This window comes from Chionomys nivalis, chromosome 8 (assembly GCF_950005125.1).
Source record: "Chionomys nivalis chromosome 8, mChiNiv1.1, whole genome shotgun sequence".
Lineage (NCBI taxonomy): Eukaryota > Metazoa > Chordata > Mammalia > Rodentia > Cricetidae > Chionomys > Chionomys nivalis.
Window position 1 is genome coordinate 64,277,921 of NC_080093.1, and position 26,534 is coordinate 64,304,454.

At 51.1% G+C, this 26,534-nt stretch overlaps 1 protein-coding gene across 1 annotated transcript in view; it reads right to left on the reverse strand.

The window, feature by feature from the left end:
* Positions 1–26,534, reverse strand: part of Lhpp (phospholysine phosphohistidine inorganic pyrophosphate phosphatase) — an 82,955-nt gene that overhangs the window by 31,499 nt on the left and 24,922 nt on the right. The window contains exons 4-6 of the mRNA XM_057778543.1: positions 25,263–25,326; positions 24,368–24,460; positions 20,135–20,226 (exon numbers count right to left, since the gene is read on the reverse strand). Of these exons, the coding sequence (XP_057634526.1) occupies positions 20,135–20,226; positions 24,368–24,460; positions 25,263–25,326 (249 nt within the window). The remainder of the gene's footprint in view (positions 1–20,134; positions 20,227–24,367; positions 24,461–25,262; positions 25,327–26,534) is intronic.

Genomic DNA, 26,534 nt, shown 5'->3' on the forward strand with positions numbered 1-26,534 from the left:
TTTTCAAGTCCCTCTTCTCTTTCAGCCCAAGGTGTGGACACCTTGCTCTCTGAAGCCAAGGCTAACTGCCATTCAGGGGTGAGGCCAGTCTGACACCTGTACTCAGAATCATCTGTGGAGATCACAGAGAGGGTGAGAGAGGAGGAAGGGCCAGGTCTGACTATCGGGCTGTCCAGGCCCAGGAAGCTAGCCAAGTATGTTTTATTTGTAATTTCTTTTGCTTCCTGTGTTAAGGGCCTATGAGTCCAAGCAAAAAGGTCGAGAAAGAACTGAGTGACTTGATATTCTCACCAAACACCCTCCCAAAGTGCGCCAGGTGGGGGTCCCGTCATCAGAGGACCCTGGCCGGCTGTCACCGTCAAGTTCCTGCTCCTCCATCGTTTTTTTTTTAAATAAAATCTAATAACCTATGCTCAACACCTGGGCCTAGGAGGGACCATGGAAACACTAAAGGCTTGCTCAATGATACAGATGGGCGTCAGGCCCATTCTGTGAGATGCTGGGCAGGCTGTGGGGGTGCCACAGTATGGCAAATGTCACCTGCCTACTGGTGCTGCCTCCATGGCTTCCACCCAGTTCCGCTTCTGAACTGGACATATTAAGTCCATAGCTTCCTAGGAGGCAGTGTGGCTTTCCCCGGTCAAGTAAGTAGGACTTTGGTGACCACACTGGCCACACTCTACCAGCACTTGCTGAGGTGTCTAGTCTGACAGAAAGTGGCCAAGTAGAGAACTGAACCCTGGTCTGTGCGGAGTCCACACGGCCTCGCCGTTTTGCATAATGGCTAAAATGGAGTTGGCCAGGAGCCTATGGTGCACCAACCACCTGTATCACATGCCTGAAATTAATTTGCCAGTGTCTTCAGTCATAGTATCTGATTGGCTCCGAGAACAAAAAGGAGGCAGCCTCTCCATCCTCTCCAGGGAATCAATAAGCCACAGACGCTGCGTTCCATCTCTGATGAAATGCAGATTTCTCATTAAGAGAAAGCCTTCAACTAAAAAACACAATAAAGGCTGAGAAAGGAAATGAATATGCAATTTATAGAGGAAAAAGGTCTCATCAGCCATCAAAGATGACTCCATTTCCCCTACCAATGAAGGCCTGCTTTTAAAAGAACAACACTTTTTGTTGTATTTGCTGTTGTCACGGATATAAAGAAGTAAGACGCCCATCATACAGATAGGGTAACAACAACTGGAAGGCGAATCTTAGAATTCTGTTTACCCTCTGACCCAACAATCTCCTATGAAAGAATTTATCCTAATGCAGAAATAACAAGTAAGTGCAAGGCCACGTGAACAAGAATGCCCATGGTGGCCCTGTCTACAATCAGGGTTAGTGTCAGGCATGGTGGCTCATACCCATCATTTCTGCCGTGAGTTCAAGATGAGTCTGGACTACAGGATGGGTCCCAGGGCAACCTGAGCTACGGACTGAGAGCAAACAAGCAAACAAAAGAGTCCCGAACAACTGTATCATGCAATGATAATCATAAAAGGCTGGCTATCGTGTATCCACACAAAGAGCTGTGTGGAGCCACTAGAGTGGCCATGCGGGAGAAGGCCCCGTGGTGACAGGCTTAATGATGTCCTTTACCCATCACTGGAAAGAGTGTTTCCAGACAAAGAGCAGATTCTCTCACCTCATTTTCAAACACAGCACAGAGCTCGCCCGCCGTGCGCCCCAGCAGGCGTGCAGGTTTGGGGTGGACAGCAGATGCGATGTGCCCTTTCTACCTCAGAGCAATGGCCCCTGGGTGACGGCAGGGACACGATGAGCTGCTGCCTGTAAGCACTGGACAAACGCTGGCCACGGGGTCAGGTCAGCCATTGCTCAGCCTGGTTCTGATGTGTCATGGGGGAACAGATACAATCAAGGATTTTACTTATCCCTAAACAGGATAAGTGATGTGCCCACATCTGGGACTTAGTATACGGATCCTGAGAACCTATTCATGGAAATGGCTCTGGACAGGGTTGGGCCCAGAACTCCAGAGCTCTGCAGTGTCGGCATCTTTATTACCTGTAAGGAAAACTGCAAATTGGGGTGTAGGAGCACTTTTCTTGCTTGTGCAGAGAACCCAGGTTCGGTTCTCAACACTCACAGAAGGGCTTACAACTGCCTTTAACTCCAGTTTCAGGGGATCTGACATCCTATTCTAGCCTCCGCAGGCTTCTGCACACGGTGAGCATAAATTCACACGTACACATACATTTTAAAAATCTTTAAATAAAAGAAAAACTGCTTTTTCTGTACAGTGTTTTCTTTTTTGTTTGTTTGGCTTTTTGAGACAGGGTTTCTCTGTGTAACAGTCCTAGCTATCCTGGAACTAGCTCTTGTAGACCAGGCTGGCCTTAAACTCATGGAGATTTGTCTGCCTCTGCCTCCCAAGTGCTGGGATTAAAGATTAAAGGCATGAGCCACCACCACCAGGCACAGTGGTTTTTTTTTTTTTTTTTTTTTGTCTGTTTTTTAAATGAGGCTGAAGGTTGTGACAGTGGTTTTATTTATTTATTTATTTATTTATTTATGAGACTTAAGGTTGTGACGGAAAGGTTTTCTTGCCTTAAAGAAAATAAAAAAGGGGATCAAATATGTCCATGGACGATATTTGGGTCCTGGACAGTGCAGTGCAGGAACCCAGTGAGGCTAACCCTTCAGCAGTCCCATGCAGGGAAAGGGAGCCCCTGCCACACCTACCTCTGTTGGGAATCCCAGCATTCCCAGGTGGCAGAGACAAGGGTAATCGGATGGAGACAGGAGAAGCACACATTCAGATACACAGAACTCAGCTGGGTTCTGGACAGGGAGCACAGCAGGGCCTGGTGAGGAGGCTTCTCTGTAGTGCCTTCCCTTCCTTAGCAGGTTCTCGTGGAACAGCTGTGCTGGGCAGGCCCGTAGACCACCAAAGGGTCCCAGTGCAGGGTTTCCAGACTGTGGTCCTTCCCTTCAGCTAGCCACCTCCACCTGCCTTGTTTGGCCCTGAAGCCTTGCCCTGCCTCTCATCCCGCCATCCCTACCCTCACTCAGCTTCGCATGGCTCACTTAGGAGGAGAACAGGGTGGGGCTCCCTGGAGAGGCGGGGTTATAGTAAGACAAGAAAGCCTGGGTTCAGATCCTGGCCCAGTCACACTTTGCGAACAAACTCAGAACCAGAACTCCATCTCTCTCTGTTCTCTCACACCTGCAAGGTAGCTGCATTGCTGCTGTCAGGCGTTGGTGCATGCTATCTGCCATGCACGGTCATGCACATACATCATGAGGCTTTGCCTTTTTCTTCAACGTGGTGTGTTCCTCACATACATACACGCTCCCCTGTGCATCCTGCCCTAGCCCTCCATTACAGGAACCTGCTTCTAGCTGGAAATTCCTGGCAGATCTGTAAAGTTCTGAAAATACTCAGTTGCCTAGAGATGAGAAAGTGTAGGACCCGTCAAGATGCTGGACACAGAGACACCCGTCAAGACACAGGCACTGACCTCAGAACTACCTAACTGGCCCTGACCCCTCTTCACCGTGCCCTCCTGGTCGGTGTAGATGGCAAGGATAGTAGGTACACTACTTGGGTGCTTACTGTGCACAAGGCTCTAAACTAAGCGCTTTAAGCCCACTGTTTTTATCTTTATATACCCGTGAGCTCACAAAACCACCAGCATTCAGGTGGCCCAAGCCAATAACCCCTCCTCAAATCCTGCACACCGGCCTGAAATGCTCTCCCTTCCATGCTAGAATGGCTCACAAGGGGCCACAGGATGCTGCCAGGAGAGTACCTTGGGCACAGGGAACATGTTTCGAGGACAGTGGGATTCCTACCCCTCCCCATCAGGGAAAAGTCAGATCCCAAACAGGGCAGCTGCCGCTATCCTTTCAAGGCAGGGGCCTAGATTGCTGGGCTTTTCTGCTCTCCCAAATAGGGTGGGGACTGCCAGGGGACCTCTGTGCGGCTCCTAGGTGTGGTGGTACTTTGTCCTACTGTTGGGCTGTCTGGGTTTTCTGGAGGCCCCTTCTTATCCGCTTTTACTCGGGGAAGAAACCACGTGCTGTGGGCAGGTAGAGGGAGCAGTGAGGGGAGAGCACAGGCCATCCTCTAAGCTCTTGAGCCCAGGGAAGCTCCACATTCCCCAGATGAGAGGCCTGCTTTGGGTTTGAGGGTCTAGTACATTTGTTTCTCGAAAACGCCCTTTGTTATGGGAATCTAACTGGCCAGAAAACAAGGTACAGGATCCTGCCCCCTCACTTACCACTACTCTGGTAGGGACCTGCCTCAGAGCCCTGGGGGTGGTAACAGCAGGTGCTGACTCCTCCCCATTGGGAGACCCAGAAGGCCCCAAAGTGCAGAATAAAGAATGCTGAGTGGCGCTCATTATCAGCTTGGAAGGCCAGCTTAGAGGATATCCAGTAATTGCAAGGGTTTTGTAAATGTTAATTACGGTTGCCTTAATTAGCTCTAAACCCATTGATCTATGGATTATATTAGGTTTATAAGTGTAATTACCTTAACAGGCATATGGATTACAATTATGCTCCACTTAAACCCCAAATGTATAGCATATAAATTAGCCAAGGGACCATTCCGATTCCTCGGGGGTCACACTGCTGAAATGTTGGCTCTTTAGGGCTTTATTCAGAAGGCCATTCCCTGCTATACAGGCAGAGGGGCTTTGAAATCGGGAGGGAGGAAGGCGAAGAACAGACCACATGTCTGTGGAAGGCCAAGCCAGCTGGTTGTTGTGAGCCCCGGATTCCTACCTCTCCCCAGGAAACTCTGTGTGTGTGTGTGTGTGTGCGCGCGCGCGCATGCACACACCTCCAGCCCCACCTCACATGTAAGTGCACACATAACACCCTCAGGTGTTACCTTCAATGTGCTTCCACCTTGCTTTGAGAGATCTCACTTGTCCCCTGACTCCCCAGTGGCAAGGCTGGCAGTCTAGTGAAACCCAGGGATCCACCTCTCTGTCTCCCCACTGCTGAGTTCACAAGCATAAACCACCATGCCCAGTTTGTTGTGGTGGTGGTTTTTTGTTTGTTTGTTTATTTGTTTAGTGTTTTCCAGAGACTGAATTCAAGTCTTCATGTTTGTATGGCAAACTCTTTCCCAACTGCTGCCTGTCCTCTATAGGGCCACTGGAGTTACACTTGGTGGGGTGCCCAATGGAACTCAAATGACAGGATGTAATGGAGGGAATCAGAGATGTATGGGATCACGCTGGGACAGGGCACAGTCTCTGAAACACAGAGAGATGTCTTTGACAGCCTGGGTAGAAGTGCTGTGGCCTCTGTGTCCCCATGAGCTGGACTAGTCTCCAGGGAAGAAACGTCACAGAGGAAGCACATTGTCAGGTCCTTACTACCTTAGCTTCTGGAGTCAGAGGTAAGCGTCCATGGTGCAGAGGTGACCAGCTGACTTGCGCTTCCAGAAACATGCAGTCCCCTCTCACCTGGCCTAGTCACTAAGATACAGTCAATGTGTCCAAAGGCCCTGAGGCTGCCTGCTGTGCAGCCCTAGACGCCAGAAGCTGCCACGTAGGCTTTCTGCCTGCCACAGGCAGTCCAGTCCTTTCCTGTTCTGTGGAGCTGGCTGCTTTGGCCCTACTTATTGCTCTTCCGTCTCCCATCTATATCCCCCTTCCATCCCCATCTGTCGGGGCAGGGACAGAGAGCAGAGGGCCCGGTGCTCAGGGTGCCCAACCCTCTGCCCTCCATGGCACCCCACTTGAAAGTGCGTTAATGATATTCATACATACCCCAAATCAGGAGAGAAAGCCATCTCTGACTGGTGGGCTGTGAATCAGTGGACTGTGGTATGTCCCTGTCTCCTTGAGAGTTGGGGCTTCTAGGCTGTCCTTACTGGGGAGGGAGGGCCATGAAGTCAAAGCTAGCTCAACCCCCCAAGCACAGCTTCCCTTGCCTGCTCCTGCCACCTGGACCTCTGCAGTCATTTCTCAGTCAAGCCCCAGCATTCCCCACACACCCTGAATTCTGCTCAGAGGCCCAGGGTCTTTGCACCTCAACCCAGGCTGAAGGCAGTCAAGAGTTATCACTGCTGTGGATGGAGCCTTAGTCATCTACCTAGGGCAACCCTAGTGAGGTTGTTCCTATTTGGTCTGTAACACTTCCAGAAGTTGGCACAGTCAAACATTTTGTCTACCACCAGAGAGAAGGACGCTTCAAAACGGAGGGAGGACTAAGCTAAGACCCCAGCACCCAAACCTGGCTTTTGTTGCCCCAAGGACGCAGCTCTCCAGGACTTGAGTGCCTTCCTCAGAGGGGCCAGCAGGAACTGAGGCTGTCACTCTCTGTCTGAGGGTCCCCCAGGGCTTAGTCACAAATGTGTCATACCCACATGGACCAGTACACTCCACTGAGCTTGCCTTCCGTGCTATTCCAAGAACAGCTACAGCCTGACTCCAGACCGGCTGGGTATCCATTCATAATGCCGGCTGTCCGATTTAACCCTAGGATGGCCCATGAGGTGAGACGCAGGAACAAGCGACTCCACCAGCACTGCAAAGATGCTGCCCAGGGCGCTATACTCATTCTTGGCTGAACTGAACAAGACCACATGGGGTGAGCTATAAACAGCTGCCAGGCTCCTACAAGGAAGGTTGTGAATTATGACATGAACAGTGCTGAAATTCAGCAGCCCAGACAAGACGGATGTTGTCACCCTAATGGACCCTTAGAGGAGGTGGGCTCTGAGGACGGGCCGGGTTCCAATGTGTTCTTTCCTAGGCATGGCCTTGTGCTGGTTTTAAGACCTGGGGCCTTTAAGAGGCAACGAAGCCCCAAGGGCTCCCCGACGGTGAATGACTTGAGTTACTTATAAAGAGGCTTCGGAGGGCACCGTTCCCTGCCTTGGTTGCTGTTCTGTTCTCTCACTTCGTGAGGATCGAGCACAGAAAGTCCTTGCCCATGGCAGAGCCTTGGACAAGCTTCTACTGTCTGTTGATTACCCACTCTGGCTCTGTTACAGTAGCACAGATGGGCCAAGACAGGTGGGCTGGGAGGGCTCTGTGCGTGTGTATGGACAGAATCGATAAACTCTGCAGTCCGGACTGGGAGTTGACTTAGTGGCACAGTGTGGCTGTTTCCTGGTTTCTGCCACGGTCAGGTTCCATCCAGGGTTGCTCTGCTCCAGGTCCGCAGAGAACCCAACAACAGCCCCTTAGAGCCGTCTCTTGCACAGTGCTCTATGCCCTAAGTGCTCCCTGCACAGTGCTCTATAACGTACCCATCTCTGCAGAGTCCCAAAGCCCAAACTGAGAGCCATACCACCAGCTCTGCCCTCATTTCTGCTCCTCTAGAGCTACCGTAGTAAGGCACCGAGTCCTGAGCTTGGGACACTGTCTGATATTCCAAGTGTTCCCTAAGATGCCGGTCCCTTGGTTGGGGAGGTGACCAGAGAGAGTAGATGCCAGAGTCTGGTCAACCAACTCTGCCTCTTCTGGGAGAAGAGCTTAAAACTCACTGAGAGGCAGGCCTGGCCAAGCCATAGCTGGGTCACAGCATCTGGTCCCCTGTGCCATCCTACATGACCATCTCCCTTCCTTTTTAAAGTCTCTAAGGGTCCAGGTAGAGAAATGGCTCCACTCCCTGGAAGAAGATGAAGGTGGTCTGGAGAAGTGGGGGCTTCCTGGAGCCACCAGAATCAGCACACTGGCTTAGTCCAGGAGCAGAACATGCAGTGCTGATGGATGGGTTCCCTTAAGGGGTGGCATAGGTAATGGGCACCACTCTGATCTCTGACCTGCCATACAGACTTCCTGAGCCCCTTTCAGCAAAAGGACAGTGCAGATGTGGCCAGGGCTTGCTCCTGTTCCTCATTTACCTTTCTCTTGACACTCCTCCGAGGTTCTCCTCTTTACCCTTCAGGACCCTCCTCAGGGAGAGGCCATGCGGGCTGGAGGTGTGTCCTGTGTCTGCCACCCCCATGCCAACCAATCCAGAAGTTCCTTGTTTTGTGGATTCTGCAGGGGGCCTTCCCCACCATAGATGGCAGGATGGCGTCACACAGCCTGACCTGCCAGCCTGACAGAGTCCTTTCAAAAGTCTGACCATGGGAAAGAACAGCACACATGGTTTGTTTATAGCATTTATAGCAAAACTGTCTCTGCTATCTGCTATCAGGACGGTGCATCTGTGGGTTGGAGGGTAGAAGATGCTGGAAGGACCCGCGCATTCATTAGCTTACAGAGCTGTGCGCGTCTAGGGTCTGGGTGCTTTGCTACATGTTATGCATTAAAAATAAGCACTTTTTTTTTTTTTTTAAATATGAGAAGAACCCTGACCACAGCGGACAGGATGTTTCTGACGCCTGCCTTCTGACCTAAACCTCCAGCCCAGGGGATGTATGTTGGGAGCACTTCCCTGTCAAACTGACCAATGCTGTAACTGAGGGGCAGCCATCTCTAGTGTTGGGCCCTCGGGGCTGCTAGGCCACACCACAAGGAGGGTTAAGGCTAGGGCCGGCTGGGTCTCCAGTCAGGACAGGCACATGACAAATGTGCGTAGAGCTGTCCTTAGATTCAGGCTCACAACGGGAAGTGGAGTCCCCACCCCTGACTTCCAAGAAGTGAAGGGCTTCTACTCCATCCCAGAAACCACAGATGGGGAGATCTGGATTCGCTGTATGGGGGCGGGAGGCCTTCTCTGGCATAAATGGCTGGGAGAGGTATGCACTTAGCTCTCTGGCTTTCACTGCTCTCAGGCCAGACCAGGCAAAGTACCCTACACCCACTTCACTCCACTAGCTTTCAAATTCCTGGGTGCAGCCCCAATGGTCATCCCCTCCTCCACTGTTGGGTCACCTGCTAGGACCCATTCATGTCCTAGGACAGAAATACAGTGAGGTTTAAATACTCTTCATATGATTTCAAGTGCAAAACTGCATTTTATAAATAATTGCATTTCATGTCTTTTTGTTATTGCTGCTTCTCAAAGAAACAGGCAGAACGAAAAGCTAACTGGGGCTCCCTCTGAGAGATGGGAGTCTAAGTGATTTCCTCTGTGTTTTTCCATATTTTCCAAAGGGCAGATGTTTCTTGCAGAAATAGAAAAATCACTTTAATTTTAAAAAGACAAAAATTGCAGCCTGTATTAAACATGTAAAAACAGGAAGGAGGAATGGAATCTTGAGGGCAGGAAATGGCTTTTCTATAGACTACTGACTTGGGCCTAGGCAGGCCCTACAGAACCTTCCACCTGATGAGACAAGGAGAACAAAACACAGCCTGGCATCATTGTGGCAAAGGCCCTGGCTCCTCCGCTCTCCCTTCTCAAGTAAGATACTAAACCCAGGAAAGACTCCTTGCTCCCAGGCTCCCCCAGGCTCAGCCTTGGTAGGCCTTCAGATCGTCTTAGAGGCTCAGAGCAGTTGCAGACACAAGCACCTGTTCCCTGCCCATAGGAAAGTCAACCCTGGAACACTGTGAGTCTGAGGGGAAGATGATGGGGTCTGGGGTCTCCTGGGCCAGCTAACAGCATATAGCCTATGGGAGGACAAGACCGCCCCCGCCCCCAGTCAGGGATTCCTGTATCATCCTGGACATCCCCAGACAGGATGTCCTGTCTACACTACATATGGCCTTGACCCCAGGGTTGCAGAATATTGGCTGAAGTGGGGGAAATTCTTCCTCCTTTTCACCTCTCAGACAAGGGCTTATGTCTGGGCACCCAGCCCTCCAACACGCCTTGGCAGAGGCCCTGTCTCCTGCAATGGGTATTGGATGGCAGAGAGGGTAGACCCTGTTCCTAGGACGCATGCAACACAGTGGGGGCAAAGGTCACTGGTCACAGAGGTGCCCCATCATAGCTGTAGTAAGAACTACAGGATGGGAGGGCCAGAAAGGCCCGTGTGATGAGGTCCAAATGTACGGGACACAGGTCAACAGCAGCTGTGAGGGCAGGCAGATATGCCCTCGAAACCCCCAAGCAAGGCAAGGGAGATCGGTGGGGAAACTGGGATCGAGAGGCTCGGGCCAGAGCAGGCAGGGCAGTGAGAGCCTCAGACTTGTGCCCAGACATTTTCTTGAGCTGCAATAACTACACATACTTTTTGCTTCTGGTTTCAAAAGACATGAAAACACCTTCCTGAGCTCCTCAACTGCAGCAAGCCAGCCCACACAGCCCTAGGCTGTGGCAGCAAAATCCACAGGAACCACCAAAGCAAATGAAAAGTGTGGCTGTCCTGGGCTGGAGTGCCAGGCTGAGTACACTGCCAGGGTGCACAGTGCCTGGGAAAGAGTCACTCCAGAGCTGCCCTCTGCAGCAACTGCCCCCAGAACACAGGGGGAGCAGCCTGAGAGAGGCGCAGAAGTGAGGGGTTCAGCTGCAGCGAGCGCCCTGGCTGCCATGGTATAATGTCCTCCTAGCTGATACCTGAACCTGGAGGGGCAAGCGAGGGATGGCAGCCTGCCAGAGCTATGACCAGGCACTGGCGAGCTTTGGAACAGTGCGGGTCTGCTGCCGACCCTGAGGTGGAGGAGGCACCGAGGGCACCTACGGCCTTGCGCCAGCTCTCTCCACTACCTCCCAACTGCATATCTCACTTCAGGCTGGGCTCTCCGGGCCACCCGCTCTCTGGGCCTTGATTTGTGACACCCCTGGAGCCTCCATCCCAAAGGTCATGTGGGCAGTGGTCTGATGTCCAGCGTCTCCCCCGAGGACCTCAGCGCATGTGTCCTGAACTGTTCTCAGCAGCTGGAAAGTGGTAGGAAGACGGGGAAAGTGGGAACTTTACAATCACTCGAACTCTAGGTCCACTAGGTTGAGCTATTCCTGAATTTGAATTATTTAAACCCAGAGGCAACTGAGTTTAAATCATTTACTCGATTTACTTTCTATGGTTGTTCCAAGAAGCAGCACTGGGACTAGTCTCCTGGCACACCGTGCGTCTCACATTCTTTTAAAGAGATGCCTATTGCTTTTATTAGGAAGTCGGGGGGGGGGGGGGGGGGGCTGAGCCACCTGGCGGTCTCCAGCAGAGCCAGGAGGACATTCCAGGGGCCAGACTTAAAGCCTTGGCTTGCCCGTCTCCTGTCCACAGCCCACTGGGCTTGTGGGGGGCTTCTTCAGTCAGGCTGCCTGAGCTGAGACACAGCGGCACACCAGCTGGGACTTTGGTGTGCTTCCTTCCATCTGGCTGCAGCAGCCCTGTCTGAGTTCGCCTCGAAGTTTATTTTAAACTATTTCACGTGGAAACACTAAGCTTCCTCTTGACTCGTGGGGTCCAAGAAGGTTAACCCCTTCCTCCCCGGGCTGCTTAATGCCTGCCAGAACTGCCCGCCACACACAGAAAAACAACAACCAAGGCCTGCCTTACACACACCACCGGGGATCCTACTGCCCATCTACACCCTAAGGGAGCCGGGTCTTCTCGTGGAGCATTCCAGAATAAGCCTGTTCCACTGTGAGGTGGGAAGGCTGACAGAGAGGCTTAGGAAAGCTGGGATCAGAGCAGCCTCCTATCTAGACTCCCCAACCTCAGCCTCCCTCTTTAAGAGGTCAGGTTAGAGCTCCCCAACTTCACTCTGTTTTTAAGGCGGGATAACCACCTTCCCTGGTCCAGAAGAGTCAAGGAATAAGGAAGAGTCAAAAGAGTCGCTTCTGATATACGATGGGGAGAGACATTCTAACTTTCACCACGGTCCCCAGGTTCTGAGAGACCACAGCAGAACTGAGGTCAGCATTAACAGCCTGGGAAACCCTGAATCGGCCCCTCTTGGTCCTGCAGTGTGAACCTCTTGGGCTGCAGTGTGGTGGGACACAAAGTTCAAGCCCCATTGCCAGCAGCAAGCACCTTCTCTCCAGAAGTGTCAGGCACTGTGAGGCTGGGGACCTGCTGGAGCCCCATAGCACCCTGCAGATTGATAATACCCCTGCCTCCCAGCCTCCTACCTGGTACTCCTGACAGATGAGCACTGCCCCTTCCTGCTATAGCTATCTGTACAATTTAGACACAAGAAAGCAAAAAAACAAAAACAAACAAACAAAATTCTGCTGGGGCCGTGTGTAGAGGAAATCAACACATCACTTCTAAAACTGGGCACCCCTGGCCATGGACTCCCCTACCTACCAACACCTCAGGCCTGGAGGATGTCCAGGAGTTTCCTCTACAGCAGAGGGCTCCAAGCTCCCAGGTGCCCCTGCCCTGCAAACCCCATCACTTGAGGCTTCTCCATCACTTGTGCCCAGTGAACCTGAGAGTCTCATCTTCAGAGCTCACACCATCATACGCAATCAGCACCACAAATGCCCCTTCTCCTGGACACTGAATCCTCATAGCTAAGCCTTCACTGGAGACACACATGCTGACACAGCCTTGCTAAACCTCACCAGCAGGCAAACCTAGGCTGGCTCCAAACTCCATACGTAGCAGAGGATTGTCTTTACCACCTACCTCCAGTGGTAATCACCATCATCAAGGTATCAGTGCTAACCTCATCAGTGACGGGCATCACTGGTCACCTGGAAGGATGGCACTCTGAGGGCACTGACCCTCATCTGCTGGCCCCAGTGTCAACTGGCTGCTGTCACCAGGAAAAAGCACATGAAAGTGCTGCCCGCGGGCTTCAGAATCGTTGCTCCTGACAGAGCGGGGGCATGGGATGAAGGAGCCTGCGGGCCACCATGGGGCTTCACAGCTCACTCCAGAGTTCTGAGAGTCTCTAGAGAGACCCGAACAGAATGGTGTGGAAATAAGAAGGTTGGGGGAATTCTGTTATTTTTATTTGTGTCTGTACGCGCTTATGCATGTTCATCTGTAGGAGCGTGGGTGTGTCTATCACAGCCCGTGTGGAGGTCAGAGGACAGTCACAGGGGTCAAGACAGGGTCTCTGGTTGTCTGCTGCTACAGGCACCAGGCTAACTGGCCTGTAAACTTCCCATGATTCTCCTGTGTCTGCCCATCTCACTGTGGGAGCACTGGGATTAGACGCTCCCTGACACGGCTGGTCTTCTGTGGGTTCTGAGGATCTGAACTCAGGTCCTCATGTTTGCAAGGTCCTCATGTTTGCAAGGCAGATGCTTTACTCACTGGGCCATCTCCCCAGCTTCTGGAGCTGGGCGTGTTTGGGGTACAGATAGAAAAACTAATGTTAAAAGTCACCCTGCCCCTCTAGTCCCCACCGAGAGCAAGTGGAGCCCCCTGCTGGTTGAACGACACTGAGATTCTATCATTAAGGAGGCCAGGCAAGGATCCTTACAGAATCCAGACAAGCTTAGGATGTGGGGGGGGGGAGGGCACATGGGAACAGGGGTGGAGGGGCACAGCATGGACAAAGGGCTCAAGGAACGAATGAAGAGGGGGCAGGAGGGAACTTGGTGGACAAGGACTCTCCTGACAAAGAGACCTGGCTTCTCTCCTCTCCAACAATGGCGGGGACCCCAAGCCCAGAACACCATTCCAAGGATTTTCCCCCTGTGAAGGTGTCAGTCACAGAACGAAAAAGGAGCCTGCATGGGTCACAGAACCTGCTTTGGATCTTGAGACCTCAGCTTGTCCCGAGTCCAGGAAGCTAGCCTGACATCAAACATGACAAAGACACACAGCAGCAGGGGAGTAAAAGGGGGTGAGCATGCATGGGGTGAGCTGGGAGTACAGGGGCATGGATGTGAATATGTGAGTGTGTGCGAGGGAGCTGCCCGTGAGAGCCTGTGAGTGTGCACTGGGGCCTGATAGTGCTGCCTGTGCTCTGTGTGTTCAAGTCCTGAACTAAGGGAGGGTTGGCTTTTCCAGAACCTGGTGACAAAGCGCCCTCTTGTGGCCAGAGCACAAGGTAGCACATGAAAGAGTAAAGGAAAGTTGAGTGTATAGCGGAGACCCTGGGGAAGAGGGGATGGAAAGAAAAGGACAGTTAGGGGAGGTGGGGACCCGATTTGAGAAGGTCAGTGCAGTTTGGATGCTGCTCCCCTACCATCTGGTGCCGTCATGTCTTGGATGCTGCCCCCCACCTGGTGTTGTCATGTCTTCCCTGAACTTTACCCTCCCCAGTACCTGAGGTACCCTGTTAGCCAAGGCCAAGGCCAGTGGGCTTCAACTAGCTGCATGGATATAGTAGGAAGCTTGGGCCTTTCAGTTGGCATGCGGAACCTGGGCCTAGGACAGGGTAAAATGAGGTCCTCTCTCCACCCTGCACCAGGGACAGGGAATACTGTGAGGACAGTTTATGTGACAACCCCCCTGCCACATTCTTCCCAGTCTCAGGCCAGGGTAGGATGCCACAGCCACCACTCCATGCCTCCTACAGTAGCCCTGTCTGAGGTACAGATGCTTGTTTAGATGACTTTTGCCTGATGGGGAGGGGACTCGGGACAAGTTAAAGTGTGGGGATAGATTGCCTACCATTGCACCCACTTCCTGGGCCAGCCAGGCCGTGTTGGGGCAGGCAGAGTCCCATTTCCAGTGACTTCCACTTAGGCGGGGGCTGCCCTGGTTGGGCACGGGCCAGCAGGTATTAGCTCTGATGGGATGGCTTTCCCTTTGGAGAAGCCCCCAAATTCACAAACCTTGGACAAGCTGAGCGCACCCTGAAAGATCATTTGTTCTTACAACAGTGTCACAGCACGGGAGACCCCTAAGGGTACGGGGCACAGTCTAAGTCACTTGTGACACTCAGCCCTTCCCCTTTCCACCCAGCACGGTCACCACCTACGCTCTGTGTTCCTGACCACCAGCCACTGCTTTCGCGATGACGATCTAGGACCTAAAGGCGATGGTCACAGAGTAGGTGGAGCTGGTGGCTTGAGTGGCAGGACAGCCCAGCACCAACATCCCTGCTCTCTCTGGGCCTCAGTGTCTGCATCCGCAGGTGAGAGGTGGCACAGTGCTATCGGGGCTCCATGATTCTCGAGACTCTGCTCCATTTCTTCTTTTATCGACAGGAAATAGGAGCAGCCTCGGGCACTGTCCCAGGGACCAGAGTATAAAGTCTGGTGCAGAGGCTAGACCAGGATTAGCCTCATGTGGATGCCTTGGGAGAAGGAGTCTGACATAGAAGCCAGACCAGGGTCAGCCTCATGTGGATGCCTTGGGCCTTTTACTCAGGCTTCAGGCACTCGGTCCTCTGGCCTTCCTGCTGAGATAATCACCAGCCTCTGGGGCTGACTCTAGGTAAGGGACCTCACTCCACTCCAGGCAGCTGGGTCTATTCTGAGATGGCTCCGATATACCTTCCTGGGTGCAGGTTCCTCAAGGACTCTGTGAGGCCCTTCCAGCACCCATGTGACCGCAGCAGGAACTTAAGGCTACAGAGAATTCCCATTTGCCTCTTAAAACAGCACAGCCTGGAAGCCAGACCTGCATGCATCATCCACAGGCACAATGACGATACTTCCCTGGTGTAGGGATGAGGTCAGACGACACACTTCAGGACCTGCTCTGGGTCAGAGGCTCCCAGCGCCAGGCCTTTCTGTAAACCCCACTCATTGACAGAGCTGACCCTGGGACCTGGTATGTATGGAAGGGACGAGATGAGAGAGAGGAAGGGACCTGAGCCCGTCTGAATTCAGAGGTCGCCCGCTGGCACACGCTGAGAACATACATTACAGGGGCAGTGTGCGGGATGCCAGAGACGCGGCTGGATTCACAGCAGCCACCATAGCTATTCACAATGGTCATTCCATTCCTTAGGGATGAGGAAAACAGGACCCCTTTGGCCACCAGTGCAGTCATGTCACCTGAGCATGCATCTGTGACTTAAGTGTCATCTGGAGAAAGGGACAGTACAGGAACAAACACACACCTCCTGTCATAAAAACTTGGGATTAGGGTTAGACTAAGATTTGCTAGGAGTCCACTGATAGTAAGTGCAACATACAAAATGTTAGGGTTAGAGATAGGGTTAGCAGCCAGGGTTAGGATTACGGTTAATTTCTTACTAGGCCATAGCAGTAGTTTGAATGTATTTGGCTCCCATAAGCTCATAGGGAGTAGCACTATTAGGTGTGGCCTTATTGGAGTAGGTGGAGCCTTGTTGAAGGAAGTGTGTCACTGTGGGGTAGGCTTTGAGGTCTCCTATGCTCAAGCTACACCCAGTGTCCTAGTTCACTTCCTGTGGACTGTGGATCAAGATGCAGAACTCTCAGTTCCTCCAGCACCATGTTTGTCTGCATGTTGCTGTGTTTCCTGCCATGAAGATAATGAACTAACCCTCTGAAACTGTAAGCCAGCACCAATGAAATGTTTCCCTTTATAAGAGTTGCCGTGCTCATGGTGTCTCTTCACAGCAACAGAAACCCTTACTAAGACAGCCACTAACAGTAGAGTAATAAAGTGCCAACGTTTCAAACTGTGTTTTCTGTAGAAGATCTATGCTGGGCTTGCCATCTCTACTTCGTCTCTGAAAACAGTGTTTCTTGCATGTTCCCATAGGGACAAGTCACTTTTCAGCCACTTGAGGCTCTCCTACCTGGCAGAGTTTCTAGAACTATAACCTATAGACCCCTCATCTTTTTAACACTCAAGTACAAAGGCACAAACTGAGCCTCTTGTGCTGGAGTAGCCTCACTGTGGGTGACGTGTTGTGAGATATTAGTTGAAGATGTGTTACATTTGGTTATGCTGTGGAATGTTGTGGGAGCTGCAGGCCGCTTCCTGCCACCCAGCTCCCGGCCGCCTGGCTAGCTTATGCCCCAAAATAACAACACACAAACTATATTCTTTTAAACACTGCTTGGCCCATTAGCTCTAGCCCTTACTGGCTAATTCTTACATCTTGATTACCCATTTCTATTAATGTGTGTAGCACCCCAAGGTACGCCTACGTCCATCCTGGGTCGGAGCTTCATGGCATCTGCCTCTGAGAGGAGCTGCCCTGCGTCTGAGCTCACTTCCTCTTCCTCCCAGCATTCTATTCTGTTTACTTCACCCACCTATGTTCTAACCTATGAGATCAAGCAGTTTCTTTATTAATTAATCAATGACCTTCCTCCATCAGTGGAACATTTGTTTTACTGATACAAAGATGTGTTGCATTCTTTATGTTGCATTTTTTAATGCTGTGAAGCTGTGTTACTTTGTCTAAGTCACCCAGCTACACAGCAAGCCACAGAGGGGGAAGTAAAGAAAGGTGCATAGGAAAAAGACAAAAGCCCAGATGCAAAAGGTAAATGAGATTATTTAAGTTAAGGAAAGCTGGCTAGAAACAAGCCAAACTAAGGCCAGACATTTATAAGTAATAATAAGTCTCTGCATATATTTATTTGGGAGCTGGGTGGCAGGCCTCCAAAAAGTAAAGAGTAAAAAACAAACAAACAAACAAAACCAACACCCAATTACAGTAACCCAATTGCTCCCTTGTAAGAACTAAGATTCCTATTTTGCCATCCTCCAGGCTAGCAAAGGATGATCTGCCTCTTTACAAACAGTCCTGTCCTGTGGAACTAGGGCAAGGGGTCAGTTCCTGGAAAACTACTGGTAGTTACCCATAGCTGCATGGTTATCACCTTGGCCACCAGAGGACCTGGCATGTGCCAGGCACCGGATGAAACCTTACAGTTATGGAAAGATGCCATGAAACAGTCAGGAAGAGGGTGCCTTGCATAGTATAATCCCATTTTCACAATAAACGAAAACCAAAAACAGCTGTGTGCTTGTATGTACTGAAAAGATGGTCTCTCTCTGGATGGAATTCTCTCTCCAAGTGCAAGCTCTATCAGGTGGATATCACTTCCCTTTGGGTGGTTTTGGGTTTTATGGGGCTGGGAATTGATGGCTCTGGGGCCTCACACATTGGGTAAGCACTCCACTGTGGGATAATGCTCTTGTACACTGTAAAGATTTGTCACTTGTATTAGTTTAATAAAATGCTGATGGGTCAGTAGCCAGGCAGGAAGTATAGGCGGGGCTACCAGACTAAGAGAGTTCTGGGAAGAGGAAATGTAGAGACACAGTCACCAGTCAGAGGCAGAGGAAGCAAGATGAGAATGCCTCACTGAGAAAAGGTACCAAGCAACATGGCTAAATGTAGACAAGAATTATGCGTTAATTTAAGTTTTAAGAGCTAGTTAATAACAAGCTTGAGCTAACAGGCCAAACAGTTGATAATTAATATAAGCCTCTGTGTGTTTCTTTAAGACTGAACAGCTGTGGGACCAGGCAGGACAGAAACTTGTATCTATACTACTGAGTCACACACCCCCCACACCCTGCTGACACTTCCCTCTGAACGGCATGCAGATGACTGGACCCGGCAAAGGGCCCATACCTGGGAGACTAGAACAGGTGCACCTCCCAGTCCTACTTGTGTGTGGACCTCCCTTCTGTGTGTGGGATCTTCCTCAGAGACTCAGCAGCCTAGAGGTTTGTTCCAGCCACGAGCAAAGTCACAGTGCATTCAGGACACCACCATAAACAGAGCGCAGCCGCGGGAGGGTGCTGAGTCCCACTGCCATCAGGAGGAAGCAGAATGAGGAAAAGGAGGAATCACAGATCTTAAAGTCTGCTATGGCCTGAATGTGTCCCCTCAAATTCTAGTGTTGGAAACTTGATTCCTGGTACGACAGTGTTGGCAGGTGGGCCTTTGGGAGGTGTGTGGTCATGGGGATTGACACCCCTTAAAAAGGGCTTGAGGGAGTGGGTTCTCTGCTTCCTATTGCACATGTTAGGATTCAGTATCCCTCCTCCTCTGGGGATTCAGGAAGACACATCTGGGTCATCTTGGAATTGAACACTGCCTACCGGCACCAGGATCTTGGACTCCCAGCCTCCAGAACTGTGAGGGACTCTATTTCCTGTCTTCAGCAGTGCGGTGCTATGTTTTACATCAGTGTGAAGAGACCAGGAAGGAGAAGGCTAGTCACTTGGGAAGAATGCCTTTGTAGCTTCTAAGTAGGGTTCTGTCAGGCCAGACATAAACAATTGAGCCATGAGACCCTCCTCAGAGAGGTTGAGGAAGAAAGAAAGTCTGTATTTCAGGTATGCTGGGGCTTCAAAGGCACTTCCACCCTGGGAGAGTCGGGAAGTGGCTTCCTGACCCGGGACCCCGGGAGTGCTGAGACTCCCTCCCTCACTCCCAGCTCACGCCTCCCTCAGGGTTCTCACCCAGGATGGACCTCGAAGAGATAGTCAGGCCACTGATGGGTTCTAGCCCTGCCTAAGACAATCATCCCGATGTTTGTGACTGACCTACCATCCTTCAAATCCAGACAACCATGTTTTCACCAAGTCTCTCTAGCATCAACCAAATAGTGCTTTGTTTGAATGGCTTAGCCACAATAGAATCCACTGAAAATAGGCAAGACAGGGGCTGGTGATATGGCTCAGTTGGTAGAATGCTTGCTTAGAATGCATAGAGCCCTGGGTTCGAAACCCAGTACAGCATAAATTAGGAATGGAGATACACTCCTATAATCCCAACACTTGGGAGGCGGGGAGGGGAGCTCAGAAGTTCCAGATCAATTTTGGCCACATAGCAAGTTCAAGACCAGCCTGGGCTGTATGCAAGCCTGTCTCAAAATACAAAACAGGGGGTTGGAGAGAGGGAAGGGGAGAGATTATGTAACTGTATTCTAATTATAATAAAAAAATATTAAACAATAAATAAATAAGCAAGACACGGTTGATGCCTAAGACACTCTCAATGGCTAAGCCAAATCACAGCCCAGTTACCACAGAGCAGATCCAACTGCCCAATTCCTAGCAATTGTTCATGAACTTCAGACCCAGAGTAACCCTGAGGTCTCTAGGTGTTGTGCCTCTCGCAGGCTGGGAAAGGCAGAACGGAAGGAGAAGGAAAGTGGCCGGACAGCATGAGGCCAGTCGTAACCTCGGTGGCTGCAAAGGTTTTGAGCACACTGCCCAAAGCAGCACGGACAACCCGCCCTGATTCCCTGGCGGCAGCACCAGGACAGGCAGAGCTTCGCATACTGATCCCCACTCCACACAGATCCACGGAGGCCTTGAAGCTCAGGCTCTGCTCCGAGAGCTGCCTCACCACCACCACGCCATGAAAGACAGCGATTTCTACTATAGAGGTCAGCCGCACTGGTCCTTAGGGGCCAGCTATAGACAAGGCCATGAGCATCCGCATACTGTTTGTTTGTTTGGAAAGAAAAGCCCCAAGTCGAGAAGGCTGGCATTCTAGGAAGGGCCAGAGAAGAGCAGGAAAATGAAGTGGCCATGGGCACTGACCTGAATTTCCCGGTCCGCACCTGCAATGCTCTCATTCCACACTTCTGGGCACCGCCGACGTCACCCACGATGTCATCCCCGATCATGACGGCCTGTCAATAGTGAAATATTCTCAGAAGTTATGTCAGGAAAGTTTTATTCCTGGGTTCTTCATATCTTTCTTTTTTTTTTCTTTTTGTGACATAATAAACTGTTTGATTGGATGTTTAAAGCCACCATCATCCAAATTAAACAAGATAATATTGTCACTGTATTGATTTAAAGTCAACCCACCTTGAATATATCTCCCGCTGCTCCCCTGGGCCACGACCAGTTTATTTATTCAATGTGAAATCAATCAGCAGCCGTCAAAGTGATTTGGTGCCTCGGGGGGCACCCGCCTCTGTGTAGACTGAGCGGACGGCATTTCCCCTGATGCTAAGTACTCGTCTGTGATCAGGTGATTGGGCTGGGAACACTACATCAAAGCCTGGCAAGTCTTTATAGTCCCCAGGTCAGAAGGTTTTACTTTCAAATGTCAAATGACGATGTGTAAACACCAAAATCTAACACCCCCACCACATACACACACACACACACACACACACACACACACACGAAATATTTGCCTACTGGATAGGGTTTCAGAAGAGTCTGTGTGGAACTAAGTGCTACCACCTGAAACCACCCCCCAAACAGGCAGGCTGTCAGAATCAACAGTCCTCAAGGCACTGGACATCAAACAACAGACAGAGGGAATCACCTTCTCAGGGCCCTCTTGGGCTGGCATTTTTGATGTGGTCCATGAAGATGGTTTCAGAAAAAAATGAATCCCTCGGAGGCAGTGTTATCACACATGTAAGAGCGTCCGTGGGATGGATGCTTAGAATGACGACATGATGCCAGCACAGGGCAGAACCCCAGGGAGTGGAGAGGTGGGTGGCAGGGAGTTGGGGCTAGACACGGGCAGCCAGCGGGATGTGCAGTGAGGCCTGTCTGGGCCAGCTTGTGGGCTCTGCATACCAAAACGCTCTCAGAACCCTGGGGAATTTCCAGATTTACCATCAGTGAAGGGCAATAATCACACCGAGAGGAGCAATTATTGCCAAATCATTTAGGATTTAAAAAATCATTGGCAAGAAGATGGAGGTCAAGAGGTGCGCCGTCGGGGGAAATAAAATTCCACCTGTCAGGCCTGGCTTTTACTCCTTTCTGACGGTGACGGTGATGTGCTAGAGGGGAGACAGACATTCAAAACTGAATGACCGCATTCCAAGAGAGCCCAGGGATGCAGACAGCTGCGGGCGCTGTCACCCTCTAAGGCAGTTCCGTGGTTTGGATTTGTATAGCAGGCTCTGGGGCTGGGCATGTGAGTCAGCCAGCAGAGCACTTGTCCAGTGCATAAAAAAACCTGTACTCTGCTTCTAAAGCAGTACACAAAGCAGGGGTGGATCCTAGAATCTGGGAGACCGAGAAGGAGTATCAGAAGTTTAAGGTCATCATTGTCTATACAGTGAGGTAGAAGCCAGTCTGGGCTCAAAAAGGAGATCTTCTGTTCCTTCAGCACTGCCTGCCTGCAGGTCTCTCCTCCAACATCCTGGGTGCTCTGAAGAACAGAGCCTAACAGGCGACGTGCTTGGAGGACCGGCTTTCAGGGCCCAGGGGCTTCCCAGGAAAGTTTGTGTTTCATGAGCTGTCAGCTCTCCCCGGGCTCTGCGCAGACTATGCCCCCATCACAGGGAAATTCACAGTGAGGCAGGCAGGTACACACCCCGCATGAAGAGTCCTCAAGACATAGTTACATCTTCAGCCTCCAGGCACCTCAGAAACTCGGAGGTGACATCACTAAGCCATCTCCACTGTGGCCTAGTATATTTATTTACAAGGACAAACACCAACATGGGAAAAGCCAAGGATCGCTGATTTTTTTTTTTTTAAAATGTGTATTTGAGATGTGCTATTGTCCTGATTTCTGGACCCTACAAAGGACCTGATTACCTCTAAGGGGGTTGCATTTCCAGTCATCTAGAGCAGGCCTAGCCCTGTGCTGGAAATTGGATTAGGGGCTGCCACCGCTGGAGCTCAGGCTCAAGGCACCTCTGCAGAGCCATTACCAAGAGAACGGCAGTGACGACTTCATTGATTAGAGCAGTTCAGGACAGTCAAGGCATGCCACAGCCTGGAACCTGAGCAGCCTGCAGGCCTTCACAGGGCACTTTCATTAAATACACACACACACACAAATAGAGTCAGGGATTTTCACTTTTGTGTGCATGTAGTTCTGTAAAACTCTGTCTTATAATGTCTACATATCCCGAGATTTAAATAATCACAGCAATCCTTTCAACAAAACGGCAGGCTGGAGCCAGGAGAGACTGACAGTTGGGGAGATGCATGGGTACTGTGTTTAAACTCAGATTGCATTAGCCTGCCACACGCCAGGCACGAAGCGCAGGTGTGCAGCACAGCACACATATGGAGGTCAGAAGGCAGGTTCTGGGAGTCAGTTCTCTTGCACCCTGTGAGGCCTAGTCACCAGGTCTGGCTGCAGGTGACTTTACTCACTAAGCTATCATGCCAGCCTGAGCTATAGAACATTTCCATCACCCACAGGAGACCAGGTACTTATGAACTGACATTCCTGCTGTGCCCATCTTAACCTCTGGTAGCCACTAGTCCAACTCTCTCTGCCTCTGTGGGCTTGCCTGCTCTAGCCCTCTCTACAGATTCCAGGCATGCTTTTGCACCAGGCTTCCTGTCCTTGGCAGACCCTGTTCCTGGCTCATTCCTCCTCTTCATGACTTAACGTTTCCCTGTACGAGTGGGGCACATGTTGCTGACCCATTCACTGGGGACTGGCAGACACGAGTTCTGTTCATCCTTTTAGTAAATGCAGCTTCCACAAACATCCGTAAATGGTTTTAGGGGACTGCTTGTTTCTGTGGCGCTGGGACTCAAAACCAGGGCTTTGCTCTTGCTAGGCAGGTGCTTGGCCACTGAGCTCCCCTCAGACCCTGCATGGTGGTGGTTGTTATTTGGATGCCAGTTCCTTTCATCTGTGTCTACACCTCAGAGCGCCATCGCAGGTACAGACAGCAGACTCACTTAATCCTGAAGAGCCACCGAAGTTTCCCTCCCAACAGTGCTGCTCCTTCACAGTCCTGGGACACAGGGCTCCAGCTTCTCCATATCAACGCCTGGACTTTCCTGCTACTTCCACCCTTTAGCGGCCATATTAGATGGTTGGGTTTGTAGTCCTAAGGGGCCAAGAAACTCACCGTCTTTCTGTGTGCTCTTGGACCATCGCCTGGGGCTCTACTGTTAAAATGCCCCATTTTAAAAGGAATATTTTTTTTAATATTTATTTATTATGTATACAATATTCTGTCTGCGTGTATTCATTCCTGCAGGCCAGAAGAGGGCACCAGACCTCATTACAGATGGTTGTGAGTCACCATGTGGTTGCCGGGAATTGAACTCAGGACCTTTGGAAGAGCAGGTGATGCTCTTAACCACTGAGCCATCTCTCCAGCCCAAAAGGAATATTTTTTAACATGACAGGATACAATAGACCTGAGATTTGCTTTAAAACATGAGAGTGAAAAATTAGTTCTGGGGCTGAGGAGATGGTTTAGTTGGAAAAGTGCTCGCCGTGCAGATATGAGGCCCTGAGTTCTGATTCCCAGCATCCATGTGCACCTGGGTACAACAGCACACATCTGTAATCCCAGTGATCCTGTGCAGAGATGGGAGACAGAGACAGGAGAGTCCCTGGAAACTCACTGGTTAGCTAGCTAGGCATATGCAGTGGCAGGTAAGACAGACCCTGTCTCAAACAGAGGACTAAGGACTAACACCCAAGGTTGTCCTCTGCCTTCCACATGCACACTGTGGCACACGTGTACCTGGAACTTACATACATGCTCATGCATGCACATGTACACACACATATAATACAAGAAAGGAAAACATTTGTTTTTAAGGGGGGGGTAAACATTACAAGAGGGGACCACGTGTGATCTAGTTGTTGGGACACATGGCAAGTAAGTCTCTGATTCCTCAGTTAGAAGAGTTCTGGGACAAAAAGATGGCTCAGTGGGTAATGGCGCTTGCTGCTGAGCCTGACGATCTGAGTTCGAGTCCTCGCACCCACTAGGTGGAGGGAGAGAATGAACTCACATGATCCCATACCCCAAAGAAATAAGTAAATGTCGTTTTAAAAAAGTTAAAGAAAGGCAATTATGCCACTCGTACCTGGTGAGCTTCCACCCCGATGGCTTGTAGGGCGGACTTGAAGAACTCAGGGGAAGGTTTCCCCACCACTTCAGCCTCGATACCACAGGCATACTGGCAAAGAAAAGGCATAGCATGGGTTTGAGATCAGGAACGGGAATGTGACCAAGCATGGGAAAGACTGTCTCATGATGGCTAAGGCCCTTCACAAAGCAGGATGCTACGGGCCTCAAAGACATCTCACAGACAAGACTGTCACAACTCCACAATAGGTGTCCTACCTCCAGTTCTGCCACCCACTCCAAGGCTGCCCACGGCAAAGTGCCATACCATACCTGGCAAAGCCACAAGGCTCCCAAGGGGTAGGAGACAAGGGCCCTCACCTGCCTGTTCAGCTACAATTCCATTCTCTTGCCTCTCCCTGTTGCCCACCTCCAAGCAGATCATAGGCCCTCCTGAAGGGGACAGGATTCAATCCACCCACCACCTGGGCACAGGTCAGCAGGGGAGTGGTCAGTAGGAGTCTAGGCAGGGCTAACTGATTGGCCACAGTCAAAGTGAACTCCAGAGGTCTGGCCGCAGATGTTTCTGTAACCTGGAGGGTCAGCTCAGGAATGAGGCCAGGGGGGACAGATGAGGCCTGAGGTGTGACAGGGCCAGGAAGGAGGCAGCCAAGAGTCAGAGAAGAGTAGTAAAGAGCATGCTGGGAGAGATGACCAGGAGGTTGGCCGGGGCTGGGATGAGAGAATGACACACATGTGACTGACTTGTGATGACCCAGGCAATGGGAGAGCCAGCTCCAGAGGGGAGGGAGTGTGCGGCTAGAAACCCTACACATGAAAGGCTTCTTGTATGTAAAGTGCTCCCTCTTCTTCAGAAAGCCTGAAAAGGGCATGGGACAGATCATGGTGGGTACCTCGAGTGCCTTCATGTAGCCTCCAACATCCAGCATGAGGCCAGAGGTCTCCTTGTAGTAGCGTCTGCAAGAGAGCAGAAGGGAAGAGATAAGCAGAGAGCCACAGGTGCAGGTCAGTACTGACGCCATGCTCAGAGTGACTGATGGAGGCCACATGGCAGAACCAGAGGGCCAACAGCACCAGGACATCATGGGTCATTCAGCCAGTAGCCCCCTGCCGCTGGCCTTGTGGGGACCCTACCGCAATGATTAACCAGGGACCCAAGGGGGACAGATGGATCCAGTTTCTAACACAGAGGAAGACAAGTGACCCGTGTTCCAGGAAGGGATGGCAGGCCCCCAGAGCATGTGCTGACTCCCTAATTGCTAATAATTAACCCTTAACTACTGCCTGAGGAGAGAACTCCATTAGTTCCACAGCGGCCTGCCACATCCCCTGTGAGCTGGGGTCAGGCAAGGTGCCAGGATTCTCGGGGCACCAGCTGCTTCCATGAGACAAGAAGCATTTCTGCCCAACTGCAGAGACAACGCAGGCTCTCTGGGAGCCGTCCTCCTTAAGACAGTCCCACTGCTCTTCCAGGTGCCCACGGCCCATCCCACATCAGACCAAGGCCTCGAGGTACAAGGAGTCCTGACCACAAAGCCATACCTGGGGCTTTCGAGCAGAGTCATATGACCATAAGGAAGTAAGAAGGTGGCTTACACATCATGTTCTAGGGATGAGGTTCGCTGACACCCAGGAATGGCACGGGGATCTGAGTTTAGAATTATTAAGTCTGACCATCCCTGTCAGTTTTTCCCTTCCCTGCTTCCTCTCCCTTCCAGCAGGGGACATTAACTAAGTACGTGTGCAGAGGACAAGAGGAGAGAGACGCAGGCTGGCTTCAACATTCAGTCCCCTCTCGGCTTCCTAACAGGGACTTTGGGCTACGTAAGCCTTTAGACCTCAGCTTCCTCACCTCTAAAATGATCAAAAGAAAAGACCATCCATATCTAGGGCTGTTGTGAAGCTTGGACAATAACAATAAAAGTTCCTCATATATGCCCAGAACACAACCACCACTCAACGGCAGGCTGGAGAAGTCTCCTGTAAGCTGTTCACTGGAGCTGAGACACAGGCCCTGAGACAGGAGCTCAGTGGAAAAACGAATACAGGTCCCAGGTCTGCTGGTGCTGGTCCTGTAATCCAGTCCTCAGGAGGCTGAGGCAGGGGAATTGTCAATTCTAGGCCAGTCTGGGATACACAGCAGATCCTACCTTAATCTTTTTCTT